The sequence below is a fragment of the Pteronotus mesoamericanus genome, unplaced genomic scaffold (assembly GCF_021234165.1).
Source record: "Pteronotus mesoamericanus isolate MK-2021 breed Mesoamerican mustached bat unplaced genomic scaffold, CSHL_Meso_final contig_1047, whole genome shotgun sequence".
NCBI lineage: Eukaryota > Metazoa > Chordata > Mammalia > Chiroptera > Mormoopidae > Pteronotus > Pteronotus mesoamericanus.
In genome coordinates this window covers 6,009-30,940 of record NW_026555005.1, presented here as the reverse complement: position 1 = coordinate 30,940, position 24,932 = coordinate 6,009, and the positions used below count along the sequence as shown (strand labels likewise).

At 40.3% G+C, this 24,932-nt stretch overlaps 1 protein-coding gene across 1 annotated transcript; it reads right to left on the bottom strand.

Annotated features, from left to right (window-relative positions):
* Positions 1–659: 659 nt before the first annotated feature.
* Positions 660–23,412, bottom strand: LOC129069182 (UDP-glucuronosyltransferase 2B31-like). Its single transcript, XM_054571747.1, has 6 exons — positions 22,647–23,412; positions 14,543–14,691; positions 6,039–6,170; positions 4,022–4,109; positions 2,939–3,158; positions 660–1,477 (listed from the first exon to the last, which is right to left on the bottom strand). The coding sequence occupies exons 1-6, from the start codon at positions 23,362–23,364 to the stop codon at positions 1,198–1,200; spliced, it is 1,587 nt and encodes a 528-aa protein (XP_054427722.1). The 5' UTR covers positions 23,365–23,412; the 3' UTR covers positions 660–1,197.
* Positions 23,413–24,932: the final 1,520 nt, after the last annotated feature.

The following is a 24,932-nucleotide window of genomic DNA, read 5'->3' as shown; positions in this document are numbered from 1 at the left end:
ACCACTTCCGTCCTGGTGCTTTAGGAGGGCTTTGAAAATCCTTGTGATTTGCTTTTTCTATTTCAATAAAATTTACATGATTTTTGTATTTTGGTGGGCGCTGGTACTGATTATGGTGTGTCACGGTGTGCCTAGGTTTAAAAGAAAGCGATTTTTTGTCACGCCAAAGTATTCAGTGTTTGTGTATTAAGTTAATGGGCGGGATGAAACGGCAGGCTTCTGAGGAAAGAGAGAAGGAATGACGTATGCAGATCTAGTGTGGTTTTTTGAAATGATAATCATTATTTCAAACTCCATTGAACTGACACATTGAGTTTTCCTCATTTCTGTAAGTAGCCCAGTGAGACTGTGTCTTGTTCTGCAAGAAGTGGGCCTATACATGCACACACACATTTGGAGAGAACACAGAATAAGACCCTTTAGAGAATGGGTTCTACATTATCAAGCCCACAGTTGGGTCGCGCATCTGTTATCAAAGGCTGGAGTAAGAGTGAAAGGCTATGGGTGACTCTTTTTAAGGGGCTCTGAGCTAAAGAGAGTGAGCTCCTGAATCCAAAGTCATCCAAAGTCATCCAAAGTCAGAAGCAGCTGGCCGCTCTCCTATTTCTAAACCCATGTTCGTTTTGCAAGGAAATTAACGTAAATCAGACGAAAGCAAATGACCTACCGCGTGTTTATGGCAGTAGTGTTGCTGACTCTGGGTATGTATAGCAAAACCAAGGAGCATAACAGGTCTCCCAAACTCAAATGGAAGGTTTAATCATTTTACACAGTTCTAAGTATTGAATAGTTTCTTCAGCAAAAGATACAAGTAAGAGTTTTGCACCAATGTGCTGTTAAAATATTCTGTGTATTTGCAAAATAAGATCAATCTGTGAATATACCACCTAGTGTTCTTATGTCCATGTGTAATGTTTGAAACACAGTTTAGCTTATTTTTCTGGTATAACTAGGACGTCCAATAAAAGTTTAAATGGATAGGAACATGGATTACTTGTTTTACATTGACCAGTTTTTATCTTTGACACGATATTTTCATAAATCTTAAACAGGTAGGAATCACTTGAAAACAAATTCAGAAATGAGAAGCTAAATTGTGAAAATTCATTCTGCTACAGGAAGAGCAACTGCTTCTTGCTGGAATCAGCTGGAGGGACCCCATGTATACGGCGCATCAGCTTCCGGCCTCAGAAACAGCTAGTCCCTTTTCCCCTTCTTTCCTGTTTTGGCAAACTTGCGGCAACAAAACAGACAACATTTTATGACGACAAGAACAGCAGTTGCCACACAGGCCAGCAGGAACCCAATCACATCCAAAGAGTGGTACTGGAACCAGTTGAGGTCATAGGAGGCCGGCCGCAGGTGTTTGGCTCCTTTGTGGCGCATGACAAACTCGATCCAGAAGACTGCTCGATCCAGAGGCTTCACTGGCTGCTCGTGGTGAATTCTGGATAATTTCATAGCATTCTCCTTGTAGCTAAAGGAGAAACAGAGAGAAAAATGCCAATACTGAAAGGAATTAAATTGCCCAAGGGAATTTTTCCCATGAAAGGTTTTTAAAGTGTCATCCGTATGTTTCAAATAAATGTCATAAAATTGCGGAAGAAGTGTGTTTTTATTTGGGTCTTTGCAGATGGTTTGGCTAAAGTGAAATTCTCTGATGACAAATATTTCACAAAGCGAAGATGGAAGGCAAGGTGGAAAGTCACCTCTTTCCAGCAGAGGAAATCCTAGCAGCCATTCTCAGGGCTATCCGTGTGAGCGGGAAAGGGGCTGCACGGCAGGCTGGACAAGATCCGGGGCACAGGGTCACCACTCAGGATGGTCTGATCATACGTTTCCAACAGGGCAGGTCCTAGCGAGTGGTCTCATTCCAGGCCTACAGCTTCCTCAGTAAAAGTTTAGTGTTGACCCTAAAAGAGCCTGGCCATTGTTCTTGTGCTTCAAGGATAACACGCCTCTGAAATGCCAGAGTAGTTTCTCGGAGGCCTAACCGCAAGCACCAGAGCACAGTGACCACCGACTTCTCCTGTTGCCCACATGCCAGCTGTGTTTACTGTAAAGCTTGAATGTCAACCATTCCGTACCTACCAATGAAGAAGAGGTGTGTATCTCTCCATTTTGCTTTTTGTCCAATCCTAGTGGCTTTTCTGACCCCGCCCACCTCTACTTGGCTTTCATGCCTCTTTATTCTAGCAGTAGTGGATTTCGTGGAACTTTTCCTACGTTCTCTCCTTTGATTCTAACTGCAGAAAAAGAAGAGCCAAACTGCCGTTCTCCAGAGCCTTTTCTCAGCTGTTGATCTTGCTTCTGGGCCGGTCCTCAGATATTGGCTCAAATAAAGTTGTATGAAATTTTTTTGATAGTTTTGGAATGTCTTTCCTCAACATAAACCAGATGCTGAAATGACCCTGATGATGACACTACCCCAAATTTGATAATGGTGATAGATTCATAGCTTTGTAAACATACTACGGATATTTAAATTTTTTAAAGTGAACCGGCGACTGTAAGGTACCTACAAAATATCTCATAAAATCTGTTTCAAAGATTATAAGAAAATAAAGTTTTGAGAGAAGAGAAATTTATACTATCTGAAATGGTAGGTAGTGAATTGAAACATGTTATGATATTTCTTCTGGTTCATTTTAGTTTTCCTGTGTGTTCTGTCATACATTTTAAAAAAATGCATTCTTACAATTATCTATTATTTTATATCACCGGAGGGGAAAACCGTTGCACTAGTTGGCTACGCATGAAAAATGGAGTTGAAATGCAAGTGGGGAATACATGAGTGGTTGAAAACAAAAGTAGATTTAACATGGGTTAAATTATGGTCCTGTGCAAAGCAGGCTCTTAAAAATGGGATGAAACTCATATGCACCCTTGACAGAAGAACCTCTGTATAAATACTGTCAATTAGAAGTGTGATACTTACGAAGGGTCATTAATGACTGTCCTCAGTGCATTGAGCAAGTCTGCACTAGACATTGTGTCGATGTCCAGTCGGACAGCTGCTCCCTTGGTCTTCATGCGAACGATGTTATCAGGTTGATCCGCAAACAAAGGGATGCCCACCATAGGGATCCCGTGGCAGATGGCCTCATAGACGCCGTTGGCTCCACCGTGAGTTATAAAGGCTTTGGTTTTTGGATGACCTAGGATTGGGTGAATTTAAGCAAGTTATGAATTGTAAATCTTGGAATATAGTGAGCGTTTGGCAATGAAGGCCCTGACAGAGACAGTGAGCGTATTTAGTAACAGATTAGTATGCACTTGAGACTGTATTAAAACGTCTTTCAGACTCAAAGGAAGCGGCGCATAGGTCTTCTGGGGAGAGAGGGAAGGCTTACAACCGAAGATTGGTATGTTTCTTAACCCTTGAACACGGATAGTTGCCAGTGGACAAAATGAAAGGGAATATGCTGGATAAAATTTTAAAAAGCACATGCAGAAACAGTGGTGAGACAAGTTAGAATATATTCTTTTAATCAAATGGTGAAGTCAGCGAGTCTGATATTTAGGGTGTGGAGGCAGCAGGCCATGTGATGACGTTGGCAGAGCATCAGTGGAAAGAAAAGCTACACAGTCTAAAGAACCATTATTACTTCAGAAAGAGATTTTGAATTTTATCCCCAGGGAAAGTGGAGAGTCACTGGTAACAAAAGATGAGCTGGTGTTTTTCAAGGGCACTTAAACACCCTTCAGTGGGTTAAAGGATTGGGGTAAGGAGAGAAGTAGGAGACAGAGTGATATCCCAGAAAGTGTTGAGATACTCCCTGTGAGAGGCGATTACACAGGAAATGAAGATACTTTGTGGCCATAAGGAACGTGACTGTGTAGGATAAGATGCCAACCGTTAGATCTTATTCTTTTCCCCTAGGACTGGGAAATACATATAAGGAAGTTCATTCTTAGTTTTGAGGTTTTGATAAGAGATACTCAACAAATTTCTGTGCTAGTGAGCTGTCCATCAAGCTGGTTGAGTTGACGCTGATTGCAGTGTTTTCTAGAGTCTTACCAAGGAGGTCATTCTGGGGGATCCACTTATAAAGGCGAGTGTTTGGCCCTAACGTATCTGGTTTTTTGCCTTCATATCTCCATATAACCTGTTAAGGTAAAGAAAGTAACACGTTCCATGAGTCAAATTTCAACATTATCGCGTGTGAAATCCTAAATAGATTCAGAGACATCTAGTTGAACCCCTTCCATGTTACAGATGAGGAAATGAGGGCAGACATGTTAGGTAAGGAGGACCAGAAAAGCACTGATGTAAGAGGAGTAGATTCTCATATTACGTGTACTTACTTTTCTATTCAGTCAGATATGAATGCATTCATGATGCTAGAGGTTAGACAAATGAGATTATCGATGACCCATTCCAGCAAATTGCTGATAATCTCTACTCTTTCTTTAACTGTTTATTACACCAGCTCTCATCCTCCAGATTTAATGTTACCCCGTTTATTTCTTTTTGAATGTTGGGGACATGGTTACTCATTTGCACTAGTTTCATGAGTTATTTTATTAGAGTTTTACCTGATTTGAATTACAAAATCAATGTTATCAGCTACTGGTGAAAATTAAATTACTCGGATATTCAATACTTTATTATTAATAATAGATAATGTCTGCTCTAGGAGTATGTTCAGCTCCTATAGACGACCATTTATGAGTCTTTACCTCTTCTAAGAGAAATTTCAAGTAGCAATTCTTACATGAATGTAGTATTATCATTCTAGCGAGTCTGGCAATTCTCTTAACATGTAGAAGAGTGTTTGAGAAGCCCATTGCCACTTCAAATATGAGGATGACTGTAAGTTTTACGCAACTGCCTGTGAACACCTGTCAGTGTGCTACAAGGCACCGACTAATATGGTTAATTAATTATAGACGACCAAGCAACTTCCAAGTCCAGTACCAAAGTTATATTTTTTTGACATTTCTTCTAAAGCCTCACAAGCTGGATGCTGGTTTATAGCTAGTTAACATTTGTTTGTTAAGTGAGCCTTCAAGAGACTTCTGTTCTCAGCAAATTAACATGAGTGATAGGGAGAAAGCTACATCATTTAGGAAACCAATAATGTAGCATAATAAACCAAGTACTTCACAAATACCCAGAGAATTCAAGTGCCTTTCATATATACGAAGAACTTACTGCTGGGTTTTTTGGAGAAGGGGGAGCGTGTGAACTTGGTCCATGCTAGGCTTGCTACTGGTTGACTCTTTTGAATTTTCCCTTCTGCTTCTTCAGTCAGGAGGTTATTATTCTGATGAGTTGTTTCTGGACCACATTTTATAAAGTCAGGGCCACCTTGAGAGCTGGACCAGTCTCCACCCTTGGCTTCATGTCTCCTGCTTTAAAATTTAGCCAGGCCCAACTCACCAGGCAAGTCTTCTCTCTCTCTCTCTCTCTCTGTCTCTCTCTCTCTCTTTAAGGCAGTTCTTTTCTCATTCTTTCCCTTACTATTGTTGGCTTGGGTATCTGGATGCAGCTTGATGAGCCCCGAACATCCTCCCTCTGAATATCACCTGGAAAAACTCATTAAACCGGCTTCTTCCGAAATTCAGGGCAAGTAAGCGAGGCCTCGATTACCTGGCATGTCTAAACTGCACGATGCCTCTCAGACCATTATGATTCCCTGGTTTACGTTCCTGTGACCATGTAAGTGCTTTCTGAGAACACCTGTAGTGTGTACAGTTCCCTAGATTTCCTGCAAGAAAATGGAGCAACTGACAGGATAGAATTTGGCAATATCCGGACCAGCGTACAGTACTATATTAATACCAAATCTCACACTGTCCCTCTGAAATATACTTCTCTGTGATTACGGAGTTAATGTCAAAGTTATTTCTAATCAAAAACACCCTCTGCATCACTTCAGCACCTGCCGCTTGTATTTTGTTTTTAAATTGAGATCTCAGATAAATTGGAGCTCTCCTAAGAGGTTACCTTTAATGTAGAAATGTCTCTAATGAGACCCTTTACCAAGTTTAACACACTCACTGTTTTTCTACTCTCAGGTACTTTATCAAACCTTTTGAGGAATCTGGGCAAGGGCCGATGCAATCGTATTGGCGGTTTCTTCTGTCAGGTTAGTGACCATTGACCCCAGCGTAAACGCCACAATACCGTCTTCTCCAGAGCTCTGGGCAAACTGTTCCATTTCCTGAGAAGAAAGAATTTGTCCCATCATGATGGAGCAAGAACAGAGTGAACACTATTGAATGGATTGCTACAAATAACTAAAGAGAAAACATTAATTATTATAAGGAGTTATAAGGATAGTGCCTATTTTTTAAGTTTGTGATAAGATACATGTAACAGAAAGTTGCCATTTACTTATTTCTATGTGTGCATTTCAGTGTGTGTATATATATTTTTTGTTGCTTAACGCATGGGCTGAACTTTCTCATCTTGCACATTGGAACTGTATTTCTTATACTGTATCTCCATCCTCCTCCCATTTCGCCCGTCCCCGACTAAGGTCATCCTGTTTTCTGTTTCTATGAATTTGACTGGGCTGGACACCTTACATAAGTGTAATACAGTATTTGTCTTTTTGTGAGTGGTCTATTTCACTTAGCAAAATGTCCCTAAGATTCAGCTATGTTACAGCATTTGTTTGAATTTCCTTCAATTCTGAGGCCGAGTGATGTTCCTTTACAGATACCCCGATCACCAGAAAGATGAACAAGTGGGTCTTAGAGCAAAGTAATCCTGAAAGATCTCTGGAGGCTAAAATCACAAAACCAGGACTTTCACTTTTCGGGCACATCATGAGAAAGCAGGGTTCTTGGGAAAAGAGAATAATGCTGGGGAAAACAGGAGGCAGCAGGAAAGAGGAAGACCAAATGTGAGATGGACGACTCCATCAATGAAGCCGCAAGCATGAGTTTACAGGAGCTGAGAGGGCTGTTAGGCCGGGATGTTGTGGACGGGACTCAGTCATGAGGTCATCAGGAGTCAGACCTGACTCAAGCGTGCGTAACCCACAGTACTCCGTTGCATGCGGATACCATATTTTGTTCATTGATTGATCCGTCAGTGGACTTTTGTGTTGTATTCATCTGTTAATTCTTGTGAATGGTGTTGCTATGAGTTTGGTTGGGGAAATATCTAATCAGGAATCTCTTGTCTTTGTTGTGAATATACACCCAGAAGTGCAATTACTGGACCAAGCAGTAATTGTTTTTAAGTTTTTGAGGCACTTCCATTTTTTTTTTCCTATCACAGGTTGTTTTTAACAGATGTAATCCCTCAGTCCCTTTGGAGTATGCAATCGATGAGCGTGAATGCCTTTCTTTCATATATTTGTGTGTGTGGGAGGGGCAGTACTGGCTCGACCACAAGAGGGTTCCAGCTGCACGCACGACCGCCTCCCCGTAGCCATGCCTGCTCAACCCCAGACTGGAGCCTCTGAGGGTGATTCACTGTGACCGTCCCAGCTCTGAGTGGAGCTGCCTGCCCTGCATGGAACTGAGCCCAGCAGGAGGGGGCAGATGGTATTTACAAAAGCATGTGTAGTTAGTCTTCCATTGGGGGTGGTGCTGGTCTATGGGAGGGGAGCCAGCTGCATGCCTTCCCCTTGCTCCGAAGTCCCTTCTGCAGACCCCAACGGAGCTACACCTTGACGCTCCTGGCTCCAAGCTCCAGCCCCTGAACCCTTCCCTTCTTGTAACTGAACGCAGCCGGATGGGGCCAGGGAGCCTTGGAGGAACACATGGAGGCAGCTGTGTGCTGGGGGTGCTGCCAGCCCTCGGGAAGGGCTGAGAAGCTCGCCTCGCTCTCTCCCCCTCTGCAGCTGCACTGCCAGAGACCCCTACGGGAGGTCCCGAGGGCGTTGTGCCACATCTCCCAGCTCTGAGTTGTGCCCTCATACCCCCGCGGAGCTGTGCTCAGCAGGGTGGGACCCGTGGGATTGGGAGGTGCAGAACAAGGCAGCCCTTCACGGGGGTGACACCGGTTCATGGGAGGGGAGCAAGCTGCTCGTCTGGCCTTAGCTCCAGAGCCATGCTGCCAAGAGACCCCGACCAGGGCGTCTTCTGCTGAGAGGGGCACCTGCTTAAGCTGCGGGAGGGGGAAAAGCTGGCCCTGGTTCAAAGCCACACAGTTCATTCACCATCTGAGAGTCTGCCTATCATTTCTCCAGGAAAAGAGCACAGGCCCCGTCCCTGTGGGTGCAGCCAATGGGCCTCTCTGCTGGACTCCAGCGTGGAGGGTGTTATTATTGGTATTTTAAGGACTAGGTTCGTACATACCCTGCTCCTGCCCCCAGTTTGTGTTGGAAGAACAGGAGAGCTTGAGCCTCGAAGATGGCTCCCGAGGGCATGTGGCACGTTCACTTAGGACTGGAACCTCAGTAGCTGACCCTCCAGGTCTGTTTCTGGGGCCACACTTCCCAGATCTTCTATTTATGGCTTCCATGTGCCTTGAGTGGCCTCACATCTACCAGAGCCCTGGATAAGTGCCCAAGGGTGAGCTCCTGTGTGCTGGCCCTTTAGGAGAGCACCCGGGATGCTAATAGACTCCCTTCTCCCTCTAGCAGACTGAGCCCCGGCTGACTTTCACTGCCTAATACTATGCGGGCTTTTCTTCCTGGCCATGGTTCACTGGTTTGGGGGTCTGACATGAGGTTGAGACCCTGCATGTCTCAGGAGGGACTTCTGCAGCCACCGATCCATCCTCCCAGCCTCTCAGCTACCCGACCTGGGTGCAGGGGCCATCCCTCTTTGCATCTCAGCCCTTATTACCAGCCTCTGCGCACCTTTTCCTATAAGCGCTTAGAAAGAACACTGCTGTTCAGTTGTCTTCCAGTGGGCCATTCAGGTTGTCTGCTCTATACTTTAACTGCAAATCCTATTTCACATAGGGAGGAGATGTGTGTACATTTCACCTACTCTACAGCCAACTTGGAACCCCACCCTATGTATTTGTATTAGAGAATTTAGTCCATTAACATTGAAAGCAGTTAGTGATAGGTGTACTTTTTTGCCACTTGGGTAATTGCTTTTTTGATAGCTTTCGTAGTTCTTTTCTGTTTCTCTCTTCCTTTACTGAAAATCCCTTTGGTTTACTGGTTTGATTTAGGCTTTTCTGTGTGTTTTGGAGGATGCTCTTTTTCTTTGTTTTGGGGGAGGGGTTTATGTTTTATAGATTAATGGTTTGTTGTTACCATGGGGTTGAGATATATTGATCTATATCTCTGGCAGTCTATTTTAAACTGTTCAAAACATTACAAAAGAGCTATGTTTTACTGCCCCCTCCATGTTTTGTTTCTGACATCATATCTAACATTTTTTATGATTGTGATCTCCTTTACACTTATTGTTAATCTGCCACTATTGTGTTTGAAGCTTTATAGTAGGCTTTTAAGTCACTGATTCATTGTGTTTATCATATACCGGGGTTTACTAGTGAGATTTCATTCTTATTTCTGGTTATAGCCTTTTTAATTTCTATTTTAGAAAAGTCCTTTTAATATTTCCTGTAAAGTTGGTATATTGGTGATGAACTGTAATTTTTGCTTGTCTGGAAAATGTTTTCTATCTCCTTCAATGTTAAATGAGATGCATGCCTGGCAGAGTCTTCTAGTTGTAGTTTCCATTATTTTAGCACTTTTAATACATTCTGCTGCCACAACCGTCTCTCATGTAATTTTTCTCAGAAAGCAGCTGATAGTTTTATGATGTTTCTCTTGTATGTGACTACTTGTTTTTTACTTGCTGCCTTCAAGATCCTGTCTTTATCATTTGCTTTTGTCATTTTAATTATAACCATTATAAAATATATTCGTGGGAATATATTGTGTTCATCTCGTTTTAGACTCTGAACTTCCGGGACGTGGATGTCTGGTTTCTTCCTCAGGTTAGGAAATCTTTTAGCCATTTTTTCAAATAGTGCTTCTGCCCCTTTCTCACTCTATTGTCCTTCTGGGTGCCTATAATGGGAATGATTACATTCTTGATGTTGTTCCAGAAGTTTTACATTCTTCATCTTTTTTCTGTTTGTTTGTTTTTTGTTTTGTTTTCTTTTGTTTTGTTCTTACATTCCTTTTTTCTTTTTGCTCTTCTGATTTGGAAGATGGATTTTCACTATTCTGTCTTCCAAGTCACTGGCTTAATCTTCATTAGTATATGATCAGTTGTTGATTCCTCCAGCACATTTTCTTTTTCATTTTAGTTACTGTATTCTTCAGATGGGTTCTTTCTTGTGTTGTATAACTCTTTGTTAATGCTCTCACTGTGTTCTTCTAGTCTTCATTCATGTTTTATGAGCATCCTCATGACCATTACTTTGAATACTTTATGAGTCAAATTACTCATCCTTGTTTTCAGGGGGTTTATTCCTGAGGTGTTTATTCATCATTTGAGCTGGAACATATTTCTGTGTTTCATCATTTGTTTAATTTTCTGTATGTATTTTCAACAATTAAACAGCTACCTTTCGTGAACTTGATGGAGTGACTTTGGAAGTGGTTGCTTGAGGCACCAGGCGTTCCCTGGCACACAGCGTAGCCAAAGTTAAGGCGTACATAGGCTAGGTTCCCCGACTGCACACCCGGGGGCAGCCTGGTATGCTGGCGGGCCAGGTTTGGAGCAGCCAGCGGCATGTGGCTGCAGCCGTGCTATGGCAGCTCGGCTGTCTGAGCCCTGAGTGGGTGTAGGGTGAGCAGCCTAGGGCACACTCTGGTGGCCTTGCACATGGACTACAGCAGTCGAATGAAATTTCTGCCCATGTTCTCTGGAGAAAGAGAACATTAACAATGGCACTCACTGGCACTTCCCATGCCAAAGAGTTTCCACAGAGCCCAAGGAATTCTCACAGTTTCCCAACGTTCACTGTGCAGTCTCTCTCCTGTTGTGCAGAAGTTGCTCAATCCAACCTCAGCTGTTTCTCAGGGAGACTTGCTCTGCACGTAGGTGTATATTCAGTGTGTTCCCAGAGGAGTGTGAGTTCAGGGTCTTCCTTTGCTGACATTTTGGAATCCCAAAACACCTTTTGCCAAAGTAAATTTCTCCCAAAACAACTTTTTACAAGCTGGAGAAGCAGTGTAATCCATGAGTCTGGTATTACTGCCTGAAATTTCCAAAGAATAGCTAGCTCTAAGATTCCTATTTGTAATCAAGAATTGGACTTGTATAGCTACTCATTTAAGTGACCTTGTTTCTGGTGTCTGGAGGTATGACACCTTTGCTCTGAAATCATATTGTAAAATGATGTTCTAATAGAAAGTGCTACATGGAACGGGCTGTGAGGGGCCTTATCATCCCTTCACCGAGTCCCCCCCGGGATCCCCTGCCCGACGCTGGGCGAGGTGCAGCCAGGCTTTCTGCGGCAGAGACCTGGTCGCTCTCTTGAGTGGCTGAGATCAATATATATGAAGTGCCTTGTGATGTCATGTTTAACTGAAATTGTTTCAGAATTATTCTTTGTTCCCTGATCCTTATCAGTTTTAAAATTTTATTTCCTTCTGTACTAGAGAAATTTCTGATTGTTCAATGTACTTACTACACGTACCCCCTAAATATGTAAAGGGCCAAAAGTTCAGTGGATATCAGGCCCAAATTTCATACTCATTTATTCTGTCCCTCCAATCTTTTCTTTTAAATTGTAGTTTCTCTCTGGAAAATAATGACCTACCAAAAGTTTCCTCTTTCATTTAATGAGTTTTTTCAAGCTTTTGTTTTAAATTTTAGTATATAATTGAGACATAATACTCTGTAAGTTTAACATGTATTTTGGGTTGATTTGATTCATTTATAAATCATAATATGATTACCACCTCAATAGTAGTGAATAGTTCTATTGGTCACCTCATTATTTTTTTTGTGTGTGGTGAGAATATTCAATATCTAGTCTCTAGATACTTTCAAGGATATAATAGAGTATTGTTGGCGATAATCACTACATCTTCGGGCCTTAGTAACCTTTGATTTGCAAGCTTGGGCCCTTTGATCAGCTTCTTCTCAACCTCCCCTTCCCTATTCTGCAGGCCATGGTCATCATCATTCAACTCTGTGTTCATATGAGTTTGCTTATTTATTATTTATTTATTAAAAAATACTTAAATGCTCTGTCTTAATTTTACATTTTCAAATTATGTTATTATTTATTTTTAGAGAGGGGAAGGGAGGGAGAAAGAGAGGAAAGAAACATCAGGGTGTGGTTGCCTCTTGAGTGCCCCATACTGGGGACCTGACCTGCAATCCCTGATTGTGCCTTGACTGGGAATCAAACCATCAACACTTTGGTTCACAGGCCTGTGCTCAATCCACTGAGCCACACCAGTCAGAGGGAGTTTGTCTTTTTGGATTCCACATATAAGTGGTATCATACATTATTTTTTCTTTTTCGTTGTGACTTATGTCACTTAGCATAATGCCTTCATGGTGCATCTGTGTTGTCCCAAAGGGTAGGATTTCCTTTTCTTTCTCATGCTGAATAATATTCCAGTCTGTGTGCGTGTGTATCTCACATGTTTTTACCCATTCATTTGTTGACAGACACTTAAGTTGTTTCCATTTATTGGCTATTGTGAATAATGGTGCAATAAACATGGGTTTATGGATATATTTTGGATATCCTGTTTTCCTTACTTTTGGATATACACCCTGAAGTGGGATTCCTGGGTCATACAGTAGCTGTGTTTTAATTTCTCAAAACCATCCATACTGTTTTTCCTAACGGGTGCCTTGATTTTGCGTTTCTGCCAACAGTACACAAGCTTCTGTTTGCTTATAGTAACTGAGTTTTCTTACAGAGGAATTTTGAATTTTATATTGGGTAAATCGTGTATCTCCATGTCTGCACTTGGTTGCTGGAAGATTATTTTCCAACTTGGTGATCTGATGTTTTCCTGGTTTTCCATGATCTTTAAAGTCTTGCATTGCTGTTTTTGGCATTTGAAGTAGCAGTCGCCTAGTTTAATCTTCACTGCTTTCAGGGTAGAAGTACCCTTTGTCACTACTGATACAGGTCGGGCTGCTTCAGACCTTGTATGGAAATGCCTGCTCCCTGCCGCTCTCCCTCTAGCGGGAGAATTCTTAAGCCTGTTTGTCTGTCCTTCAATATATTAAGCCCCATGCCTGAGGCTGATAGCCTCCCTATTTTCCTGAAGGTGGTGCTACAGCCCAAGTTGGTGGTTTCTCTCCTGCCAGCAACCCCTTGCCTGCAGCCTTCTCCCAAATCTTGCTCTTGCTGCTGCGCTTAGCAGCTTGTACATGGAGCTGCGTGTAGAGGGGAGGAGGGATGCATTTGGGATGCAGTTCACTTTTGGTGCCCACAGGCCAGGTGGGGGATCTGCAAGAGACGTTTCTTCCTAGTGTGTGGTCAGGCTTCCCGATGGAGGACTGAACGCAGTCAGGAGGAACTGGGCCTCTTTGGGAGTGCCCTCTGGGAATCTTAGGCACCATTCTCCAGATTTGCTCCCTTTCAACGGTTACTCAGCTCCTAATTTAGTATCCCGGATCTCGTGAGAGAGAAATGAGCCCTTTGGAAGCATTCTGCACACCAGGGAAAGCTCCTCCTCCACTCTCTCATCATATCTCCCCTGTTGGAGCCAACAGGCTTTCATTTAGCTTTAAACTGCATTGCTCTGGAGGCGGAACGATGCTGCCAAAGTCATGCTTCCCTGTACCTCACACTCATATATTTAATATATGAGTTTAAACTCATATATTTTGTGTTCCAATGGCGTGCTGCAACACCTCTGGAAGCCCGAACTTCCCCCAAAGCGCTCTAATCCATGGGTGACTGTCCAGATCAGCATTTGTAAGTGCTCCTGGACTGCAACCACTAGGGGCTGGAAGCAAGTCACAATATCCTGTAGGCATCTCAGCCAGCACTGGTGTCTTTCTGCCTATTATCTGATGTACAGGTGGGTGAGATTTTTCCCAGGCCCCTAGGCATGCAATGCTGGATCCCAACACCCACAGAGACATTTTTATTCGTGCATAAATAACAACTTTTTGTTGTTGAAGGGGGACAGAAAAAAAAGATGAAGAACTGTCTTATGCCCATTTATGCCTGATTGCTATTGTCACTCCTAATGTATTATGATCCATTCCCATGGGATATTCTCTAGCATTAAAGTAGCATTATGTTCTTTCCTTATTGTAATATTTTTCACACAGTTTTAATTTTTGTTACTTGCTTATGTCTTTCCAAGTAGAGTATCTTGTGTGTGAGAGCAAAAATTGTGTCTGGTCTTCTCCATACACATCACTTATCCTTGCACTATGCTGCTGACTTTGAAATTGTTCTTTGAATCATGGCTGATACTTTCTGATGCATTGAATAAAGGAAACCTTAATTTACCTGACTCTATCCAACCTCTCCCATGTATAACTCTATTCTCTAATGATCATGAACATGAGGTTCGTGTCATAGTACAATAAGAGATGAGTTTCTAATTGTCAGGTTACTTTCCCTGTTCCTATATCACTCTCAGTGTGATCAGACGTTCTAAGTGAAGAACACAGAATCATTACCTCTAGAAAGGGGAAGTAAAGAAAGTACAAGAGACACGGATAGGTTTACCTTAGGCAAAGGTTTCGCAGGCTTGCAGTGGTGTCCTCCAATAAATACAAAATGTGGCAAGAATGGGCGAGGAAATTCAAAATCCCAATAGTTTCGAATGAGCCATATTTCAGCTTTCCCCATTAACTCAAATACTGTAGTGGGTCTTCCTGAAAGGAAAAAACAAAGAAAGAAAGAGTAGATAAAATCAGAATATTATAATGTGAATATATGACTTAGTGTTCTGAAAACAGCTTGGAATCATGTAGCCATATGATATTTATATTGTCTGTGGTTTTGTAAACAAACATATTTACATAATGCACACATTTTATATTATGTTGTTTCTATCTATGAACTATGTACAGATGAAAATGTGTAATAGTTTTTCTTCTCTAACATCACAGCCATACATTCACAGTCATAGAAAATGATTCAATCTAAGTAACTGTAGCATTAAACATATGTTTGTTTTCCTTGTAAAGCTGCAAATGAAAGAGACCAAATGTAAGCAATGATTTCCACTCCTCAATAAATTAATTCTACCATAGCCATGAATACAGTTTTTCTAGATTATTTAGTGTGGTTTCTCGATTTTATCTGGCTATTCACTGGTACTATAACTGCATTGGGTTTATTTCAGGAGTTTAATAATACTCGTACACTAAAAATATTTGCGAATAACTGGTGGAATATTTTCATAAAGTGTGATAATAGATGTCTGCGCTCTTAAATTAGCTCATTTTCTCTTTAAAGAACGGGAAGCTACCATAAAATATTTGGTTTTTCCAAACGGGTTTTTTGTGTTTGTTTTTTCCCTTCCTTAAGATGGCTCTAGTCTCACTTAGTTGTCTTTAATTTCATTTGGAACAATTCAGTAAGATTGTATTGTGACAGCTGTCATATCCTCATGAATTAAAAAAACCCCTCAGAATTGGTGAATTCTTATGTAGCCATTTTAATATTGAGGATAGAATAAAAAAAGCAATATTTTAGGCATATTATGCATTATTATTATTTTTTATTTTCTTATATTTTATTTTAAAATCATGTTTATTCTATCACAGTTGCCTCAATTATTCCACACCATTGTGCCCTTCTTCACCCAACCTACCCCACCCCCTTTCCCACAGTCAATTCCCACTCTGTTGACCATGGTTTGTCCTGTGGTTGATTGTGTTCATGAGTTTATTTGGTTGAATAGATTCCACTTACAAGTGAGATCATATGGTATTTGCCTTTCACCGACTGGCTTATTTCACTTAGCATTATATTTTCCAGTTTCATCCATGTTGTCACAAAAGATAGGAGGTCTTTCTTGCTTTTCTATCTTCTTTTTACATGCAGATTGATTTTTATTCATTTTTTATGTCCAAATCCATTATAAAATATTAAAAAATTTGAATCCAGTATAAAGTCTCAACAAATTAAAACAACATGGCAAGAGCACAAAGAAAATACAAGTAGACAAATGAAATAAAATGAGCATTCTAGGAAAAAACGTATATATATCTGTCTAACAAAGTAATGTATGATTAAATTGATATGTAAAATCAATGGTGAAAATAAGGCTAATGGAAGAAATAAGGTGCATGGACCACTATCACTTGAGATAGAACAAACATAGAGCCCTAATTCACACATTCTACTAAAAATAGTCAGGTGAGTTACAAAGCAATATGTAAAATCTAAGGAGTTTTAGGAGAAAATACAAACTAATATTTTTCTTACCCTGAAGTAACATATTCAAACCCAGAAGCTATAAAGTAAAATATTGACAATATGACTGTATGAATCATTAAGACTATACAGTAACATAGATATAAAAAAGTCAAAGGACAAGTAATAGAATAAGGACGTATTTGTAAGACATCTAGAAGAGGGTTAATAGTTTTGTTTTCTTAAGGGAAAAGATTCTACAAACAGTTAATGAAATAATGGATAAAAAATACCAACAAGTCACTTAAAGCTTTTTAAAAATGATAGAAATAGGCAAGAAATATACAAAAACAGGATTAGTTTCCACAAATAATAAAGGAACAATTAAAATAAAATCTCATTGTCACAATGAGATTAATAAGTATTACAAATATTGGTAATATCAAGTATTGGTGACTGAGAAGGAACTGGGTATTCACAGACTCTTTTTCTTCATCTTCTTAAAGCAGTCTCTTAAGCATATTTGGCAATGCTGGTTTGGTGGAGGTGTATTCTTTTAGCTTTCTTTTGTCTGGGAAACTCCTTATTTCATAAGCCTTCCATTTGAATTGGGAGCCTTGCTGGGTAGAGCAGTCTTGTTTGCAGGACTTTGCTTTTCATTCCTTGGGCCGTTTCTTGTCATTCCCTTCTGGCTTATAGTGTATCTACTGAGACGTTACTACAGCGCTTGCCTTCTCGGGGCTCTCGTTTATGGTATGTTACTACTGTTTCTTCCTTGCTTCCTTTAGCATTCTCCGTTTGTCTTTGATATTTGTCATTTGAATTATGGGGTGCCTTGGAGTGGGCCTAAGTGGGTGCCTCTCAAATGGGACCCTCTGTGCTTCTGGGACTTGTGTGAATTTTCTGTCCTCCAATTAGGGAAGTTTTCCATCACTACTTTTTCAAACAGGTTCTCTATCCCTTGTTCCTTTTCTTCTCCATCTGGTATTACTATTATATGCACATTACTACGTTTCAGGTTGTCCGCATTTTCCTAATCGCCTCCCCATTCTTTTTGTGCCTTTTTTCATTTTCTTGCTGTTTCTGGGAGCTTTTTTCCACCTTATCCTCCAGCTCGCTGATTTGTTCCTCCACTTCATTGAGCCTGTTTTGATTCTTTCTACTGTGTTCTTCAATTCAGACGTCATATTCTTCATTTCCTCTTGTCTCCTATGGATAGTTTCCATGTCTTTCATGCTGATAGAGTCTGCAGTATGTTCCCAGTTTCCCTGTGGTTTCTTGTAATTCTCTCTGAGCTCATGGAGCCCCTTAGGCTTCCTTAGAACCACTGTTTTGAACTAAGTATGTGATATTTAGCTAGCCTCTATTTTGTTTAGTTGTCTTTGTGGGGATTCCTCCTTTCCCTTCGACTGGGGTGGGAGGTTCTTTTTTTGCCATTGTCTGTGAGACTCTTGTGCCTTCCTTCTGCTTCTTAAATTGATCTGTTTTGATTTTCTGACTTTTTGGTGTGAACTTCTATGGCAGGGTAGAATCCGTCCTGGGGGCGGTGTAATTGGGTCCTCTCAGGTTGCTGCCATTCAGGGGAGTGTGTCCTCTCACGCTGTTGTTGTTCAGGGGAGTGGTGTGCCTGAGCATGATGGCTGTAGCCATGTGGGGATGAGTCAGTAACAGGATCCCCCTGGCTACTCTCTTAATTCTGTCCCCAAACCCTCCTTCTACATTTTCTCCTCAGGTTGTCTCTAGTGCACTTTGCCGCCACCTTTGCCAGAGACCAATGTAAGCTGCTGCAAATTAAAAACGTATGCGTTGGCCCAATAAATGGTCTTTGAGTCTCTAGTTGCCTGTCTCTTGCAGAGAGCAACCCTGCCAGTTTTCGCAGGTGGCTGTTATCTGTGTACTTTTAGGGCTCTGGTGGTTTAGGCTGGGGATCCCCGCCAATGGTTAAGTCTCTGCTCTACTCAGGGGGATCCAACTAGCCGTATCAACATCCTTCTGGTGCTGCATTCTGTGGGCTCCATGTCTACCTTCTTGAGTCTCTACAGCACTTCTTACCAGTTAGGTGGCGCTAAAGCCGATTCTTCTGTCTCCGAGGTTATAAGTCTCCTCTCTCGCTATTGTTGTTTGTTCCAGGTGATTTCTCCACAATTTAGCTGTAATTCCAGATTGGTACTGGGAGGAGGTCAGTGTGACTATCACTCACTCCTCTGCCATCTTTATTCTCCAAATTATGCAATATTATTTTCATAAAGGTAAAAACATAACTGCACACAAGAAAAGATTTGTGCAGCATGTGGAGTAGATGCTGCAACTGATCAAACATGTCAAAAAGTGGTTTGCAAAGCTTCGTGCTCGAGATTTCTCTCTGGACAATGCTCTACAGTCGGGTCGACCAGTGAAAGTTGATAACGATCAAAGCGAGACATTAACTGAGAACAATCAACACTACAGCCTGGCCGTGAGAACCGAAGTACTCAAAATATCCAAATAAAGCATGTAAAGTCATTAGCATCAGCGTGGTTGTGTTAATTGCTTTGATGTTTTAGTTACACATAAATTATGTGGAAAAAGCCTTCTTGGCTGTATTTCCGCATGTGATTCCCTCCTTGGAAGAGTGGAAACATCCCATTTATAAAACAAATGGTGATGGATGATGAAAAGTGGAAACGTTACAATAATGTGTAATGGAAGAGATCATGAGGCTATCATGATAAGCCACTCACCATACCAAAGGCCAGTCTTCATGTATAGAAGATATCTTGTGTATATGGTCAGATTAGAAGGGGATCTTCTATTGTGAGCTCCTTCCAGATTACCAAACAATGAATTCCAACAAGTACTGCTGTTCCCAGTTAGACCAACTGAAAGTAGCACTTAATGAAATGCCTCTACCATTAGTCAATAGAGAACACATAATCTTCTATCAAGAACATGCAAGACCACATGTTTCTTTGATGACCGGGCAGAAACTTTACAGCTTGGCTGGGAAGTTGTGATTCATTTGTTGTATTCACCAGACATTGCGCCTTTAGATTTCCATTTATATCAGCCTTTACAAAATTCTCATGGAAAAAAATTTCAATTCCCTAGAAGAGTACAAAAGTTACTTGGAACAGTTCTTTGGTAAAAAGATAAAAGGTTTTGGGGAGATGGAATTATGAAGTTGCCTGAAAATGGCAAAATGTAGTGGAAGAAAATGGAAAATGCATAACTCAGTAAAGGTATTGGTGACTAGTACTGAGAATCAAGATGTCGGAGGAGTGAGTGAAAGTCACACTGTCCTCCTCCCAGTCTCTGGAATTACAGCTAAATTGTGGAGAAGTCACCAGGAACAAACAACTGAACAGCAGTCAGAGTGGAGGCTTGTAACCTCGGAGACAGAAGAATTGGCTTCAGCGTAATCCAACTGGTAGGGAGTGCAGAACAGACTCAAGAAGGCGGATGGGGCACCCACGGGTGGCCGCAGCAGAAGGATATTGAAACGTCCAGATGGATCCCCTTGAGAAGAGCGGGGTCTCAACCAAAAGTGGGGATCTCTAGCCCACAGCACCAGAGCCCCAAAAGTACAGAGAAAACAGGCAGCTGCGAAAAGCGGCAGGGTTGCTCTCTGCCAGAGACAGGCGACAGAAGACGCAAAGAACTGTTTAAGGGGCCAACGCATAAATTTTTATTTGCAGCCACTTACCCTGCAAAAGCAGGGGAGAGTGGGCTAGAGATGCCTGAGGAGAGACTGTGGCAAACGGAGGGGAGAGTGAGCTAGAGATGCCTGAGGAGAGACTGTGGAAGGAGGCTTTGGGGAGAGAATGGAGAGAGTAGCTCGCAGCATCCCAGTGCAGACCTGTCCTCCGTAAGGAACCAGCATGAGACGACCCAATAACTTGGCCCCCAGGAGAGACTCCACCCTGCCCTATGCAGTCTAATATGGTCTGCTGAGTGCAGAGTGACTAGATTAATAGCTAAAAGAGACAGCCCCAACAGTAGATTACTGGAAGTCTCAAACTGTCTGCCTAAGGTCAGGCAGGGTCAATATCTAACATCATCAGGGGCAGATCCAGAAAGCAAAAACAGTGCTCTCCAACCAAAGAAGTTCACACCACAAAGTCAGGAAATCAAGACAGATCAACTTAAGAATCAGAGGCAAAGAGAAGAGTCTCACAAATAATGAGAAGACAAAGAAATGGGAAGACAAGTCCAGGAAGCACAGAGGGTCGCATTCAAGAGGAATGCACTGAGGCCCACTTGGAGACACATATATCATGAAAATGGCCAATATCAAAGACAAGCAGAGAATTGTAAAGGAAGCAAGGGAGAAATAGGAAGTAACATCCCATAAAAGAGGGCCCAGATATGGCTAGCAGCTGACTTCTCAATAGAAACACTGCACGCTAGAAGGGAACGGCAGGAAATATTCCAAGTAAAGAAAAGCAAAGGTTTGCGACCAAGGCTGTTCTACCCAGCAAGGCTCTCAATTAAAATGGAAGGTGAGAGAAGGAGTTTCCCAGACAAAAGAAGGCTAAAAGAACACACCCCACCAAGCCAGCATTGCAAAATATGCTAAAGGGACTGCCTTAAGATGAAGAGAAATGTTCTATGAATACCCAGTTCCTTTCAGTGTTGCCAATACTTGATATTACCTATATCTTAATACTCATTAATCTGATTGTGACAATGATTTATTTTAATTGTTCCTTTACTATATGTGGAAACTAAACCTGTTTTCTTTAAATATTATTTGTCTATTTCTATTATTTTTAAGAAAGCTTTAAATGACTTTTTGGTATTCTTTATGCATTTATTGATTAAAGGTTTGTAGAAGTCTTTTCCCTAAAAAAACAAAAAACAAAAGAAACCCCGATTAACCTTGTTTCAGATGTGTTGCAAATACTTTCCTATTCTATTCCTTGTCCTTTAACTTTTTTATATGTATATTGCTATATAGTTAAATGTTTAATTTAGTCATATTGTCAATAGTTACTTTATAGCTTCAGGGTTTGAGTATTTTACTTCAGGTCATGACAAATATTCATTCTATTTTCTTGTAAAACTCCTTAGATTCTACGTATTGATTTTTAACTCATCTGAATATTTCTTGTATAATGTGTGAAATAGGGCTCTATGTTTGTTTTATCAAAAGCAATAGTGGTCCGTGTACCTTATTTGTTGAATGAGACATATTAACCCTTGATTTGAAATATCAGCTTAATCATATATTACATTGTTAGATAGATATATACGTTTGTCTCTAGAATGCTCATTATATTTCACTGATCTACTTGATTATTTCTGTGCTGGTGTCATGTTGATTTAATTGCTGTGACTTTATAATGGTTTTAATTTTTTAAAATATTTTATAATTAACTTTGACCTTTAAAAGAATAAATAAAATCAATCAGTATTTATGAAAGAGAGAGAGAGAGAGAGAGAGAGAACTCCTACCTTTTGCGAGAACATGATGGAACTGGAGAATATTAAGCTAAATGAAATGAAAGATAAATATCATATGATCTCAACTGTAAGTGGAATCTATTCAACAAAATTAACATACAAAATAAATGACAGGCATGGAAACATGGAGCAGACTGAAAGTGACCAGAGGGGATAGAGTAAGAGGATAACAGTGGCAAGAAGGGGAAGGGACTAGACCAAGAACATGTTTGACAGACCCATGGACATGGACAACAGAGTGGGAGGTGACTGTGGGAGCAGGGCGTGGCGGTGGGTGGGTGGAGGGGAGTAAAGGGGTGTAAACTGAGATATCTGTAATAGAATAAACATGATTTATAAATTAAAAAAATAAAAATAAAAATGAAAACAATTATTGGTGAAAAAGAAAAATATGCCTTTCATTTTTTACTTTAAAGAAAAATGAACGTTTTGGCCAATCCAATAGTTCACCAGCTTAAGGTCCACCCTTCAGTAAATTTTTAGATGTTTATTTTATTATTTATTTATTTTTATTTTTATTTTTTTCAAATACATTTGTTTCTGGCTTCCCACCACCACTTTCCCCTGCCCCCCCTCCAAGTTCCCGCCCTCAATCCTTCCCCACTTTGTGTTTGTCCATGGGTCCTTTATACATGTTCCTCACTTGACCCTTCCCTTTCCTTTCCCTGCCCCTAGATGTTTAAATAGATGAATTGTAAGGGCTTAGTGAAGGAATATGCAATCATTAGAAACCACAAATTATAACTTTCTGAGTCTGAGATAGAGACACTCTATCGTGAAAGAGTCCTTCAGGTAATATAGCAAAATAGTTCAGTTTTTAAATGAATCTAAAGTATACAAGAGGAAGCAGTTCTTCTAGGACCCTACAATTTAAACATCTCCATAATGTTTGTGAGAATGAGCGGTTAATTTATCACTTTATTTCATTATTTTACTTATATAAGACTTAATGTTTATGCAAACTCACCTTCCAAGGCACTAAGAAAATTGGAATTTCATATTACCAAGTAAAAACATAACTTACCTAGTACTTCACTATAAAACTGATCCCAGTTCTCAGAAAACATTTGAAACCAGAAGTCAAAATAAAGCCCATGCACCATATTTTTTAACCTTTCCATGAATGTCATTTGATCACTTAATTCTGAAAACATAACAGGTACATAAGATGGAGGGAATGGAAGTCCTCCGCTCCGCTTTTCAACTACATAACCAGGAGAGACACGGAGACTGTACACAAGAGGTACTTGAAGTAGCTCAGCCAGCAGCTCACCGCAGGGCCCCAGAGCATCTGCAAGAAGGACATCAAACCTTGATTCTTGTAGTTTTGTCATAAGTTTCCTGTTCAAAACTGCATCTTTACAGAGCTTTAGTATAAACTCAGTATATTCCAAAAAGATTTCTTGCATTAGTGAAAAGTAAGTCCAAAATGTATCTTTAGGCAGATGTGACATTTTGAAGATCAGGTTCATGAAAAGATTCTCAAAGTCATCTTTTGTTGAGGATGTGGGATAAATCTCAAATTTAAAAGCAGATGGTTTATTGGGATCAACAAGAATTGAAGCTGTAGATGTCAGGACAATCACTTCATGACCTCTCTGGACCAGTTCTTCCAGGATTATCTTCATATTGATCCAATGGCTGTATTCTGTGGGCCACACGAGCACCTTTCCACAATGCCCAGGGCTGAACTGAAAACTCAGCTGTAGCAGCAGCAGAACAGGAATCCACTTCATAGACATCCTGCAGGAACACAAGGCTTCTTTCTAAATTGATGACTCCTTCTGTCATTGCTCATTTTTCTCCAAGGAGAAATCAATCAGGAAGTTAAAATATCACTCCTGCACCTCAAAGTAAATACGTTATACAAACAGAACATTTGGATGGAAGTGGAAAGAGTTAAGGTAGATGACCTTGTTTGTAAACAAGTGAATTTAATATCTGTTCTATGATTATAAGTGTTGCCAATGACCTTGAATGTCCAAGCGTGTCTTATTTCTACTTAAAAGCTCTTCTTTAAGTAGAAAAGGAAAGGTCATAACCAGAAATAAGAAAATATATGAAAAGAAAAAAATCAGAGGTATATTTAAGAAATACAGCATATCAGACATTTAAAAACCCAGTATGAAGGAAAAAGAAAAAAACTGTATGTAACCTAACTCAAAATACAATATGTAGTTATGGGATACACAACACAAAAATATCTACAACATGGCATCAATAACATAAAATGTGGAGGAAAGAGCAAAAAGATAATTCTTATGGAATAATTTGAACTTAAATGGACATTAGCTTAAAATAGATTGCTATAGATATAGAAGGATATACATAAACTTTATGATGGCTACAAAACAAAACCTTCAGAAAGATATACAAAGAACCAAGAGAAAGGAACACATACAAAGCAATACAGAAAAGCAGCAAACCACACAGGATGTGTTTATGAGAAGAAAATAACAGAAGATTACTATAAAAACAACAACAACAAAATGATTAACAAAAGCGCAATAGATACACAACTATAAATGATTACTTAAAAAAATGTATTCTCTAGAAGTCTATGTGGAAGATTGGTGGGATTTCTTTTTAAGGCATGTGTAAATATTGACTGGTGAAGGCATCTGGGCTGGGAGTTTTCTTTGTTGGTAGTTCTAGTAATTTTAATGGGGACTCAGTTAAAAGCTTTAAGAGTTTTTCAGAAAGCTTCAGTTTCTTTAATGGTTATGTACTATTTGGCAATTCAAAATTTCTGTTTCTACTTATTCTGGTGTCACTTTGTGTAAACTGTGTTTTATACTAATTTTTTCATATATATGGTTTTGTTTATATAGTTGCACCTAATACAGCGTTAAGAAAAGTTTTAATGGCTGATGGCTCTGTTATTTCTTTATTATTTCTGATATTGGTAATTTGTACCACTCTATTTCTTTCTTGCTCCAATTTGCCAGGAGATTGTTTATTTATTTATTTGTCCCAGTCAGAGATAGTTTTTGGACTCATTGCTCAGCTTCACTGTTTTTGTATTATACTAATTCATTTCCCTATTAACATTAATTCCTTCTACTTTGGTTTAATTTGCTGTTTTTTCCTAAGATCTTGAAATGCACACTTACTTCACAGTGTATTAGACTTTTACTTTTTCAATACATGTGCATTTCAAGCTCTAAATTTCCTTTGAAGAAGGAGATACAGAGGGCCCAGAGGCATTTGAAAGGATGCTCTGCATCACTAGCCATCAGAGAAATGCAGATCAAAACCACCATGAGGTACCACCTCACACCAGTCAGAATGGCCATCATAAACAGATCCA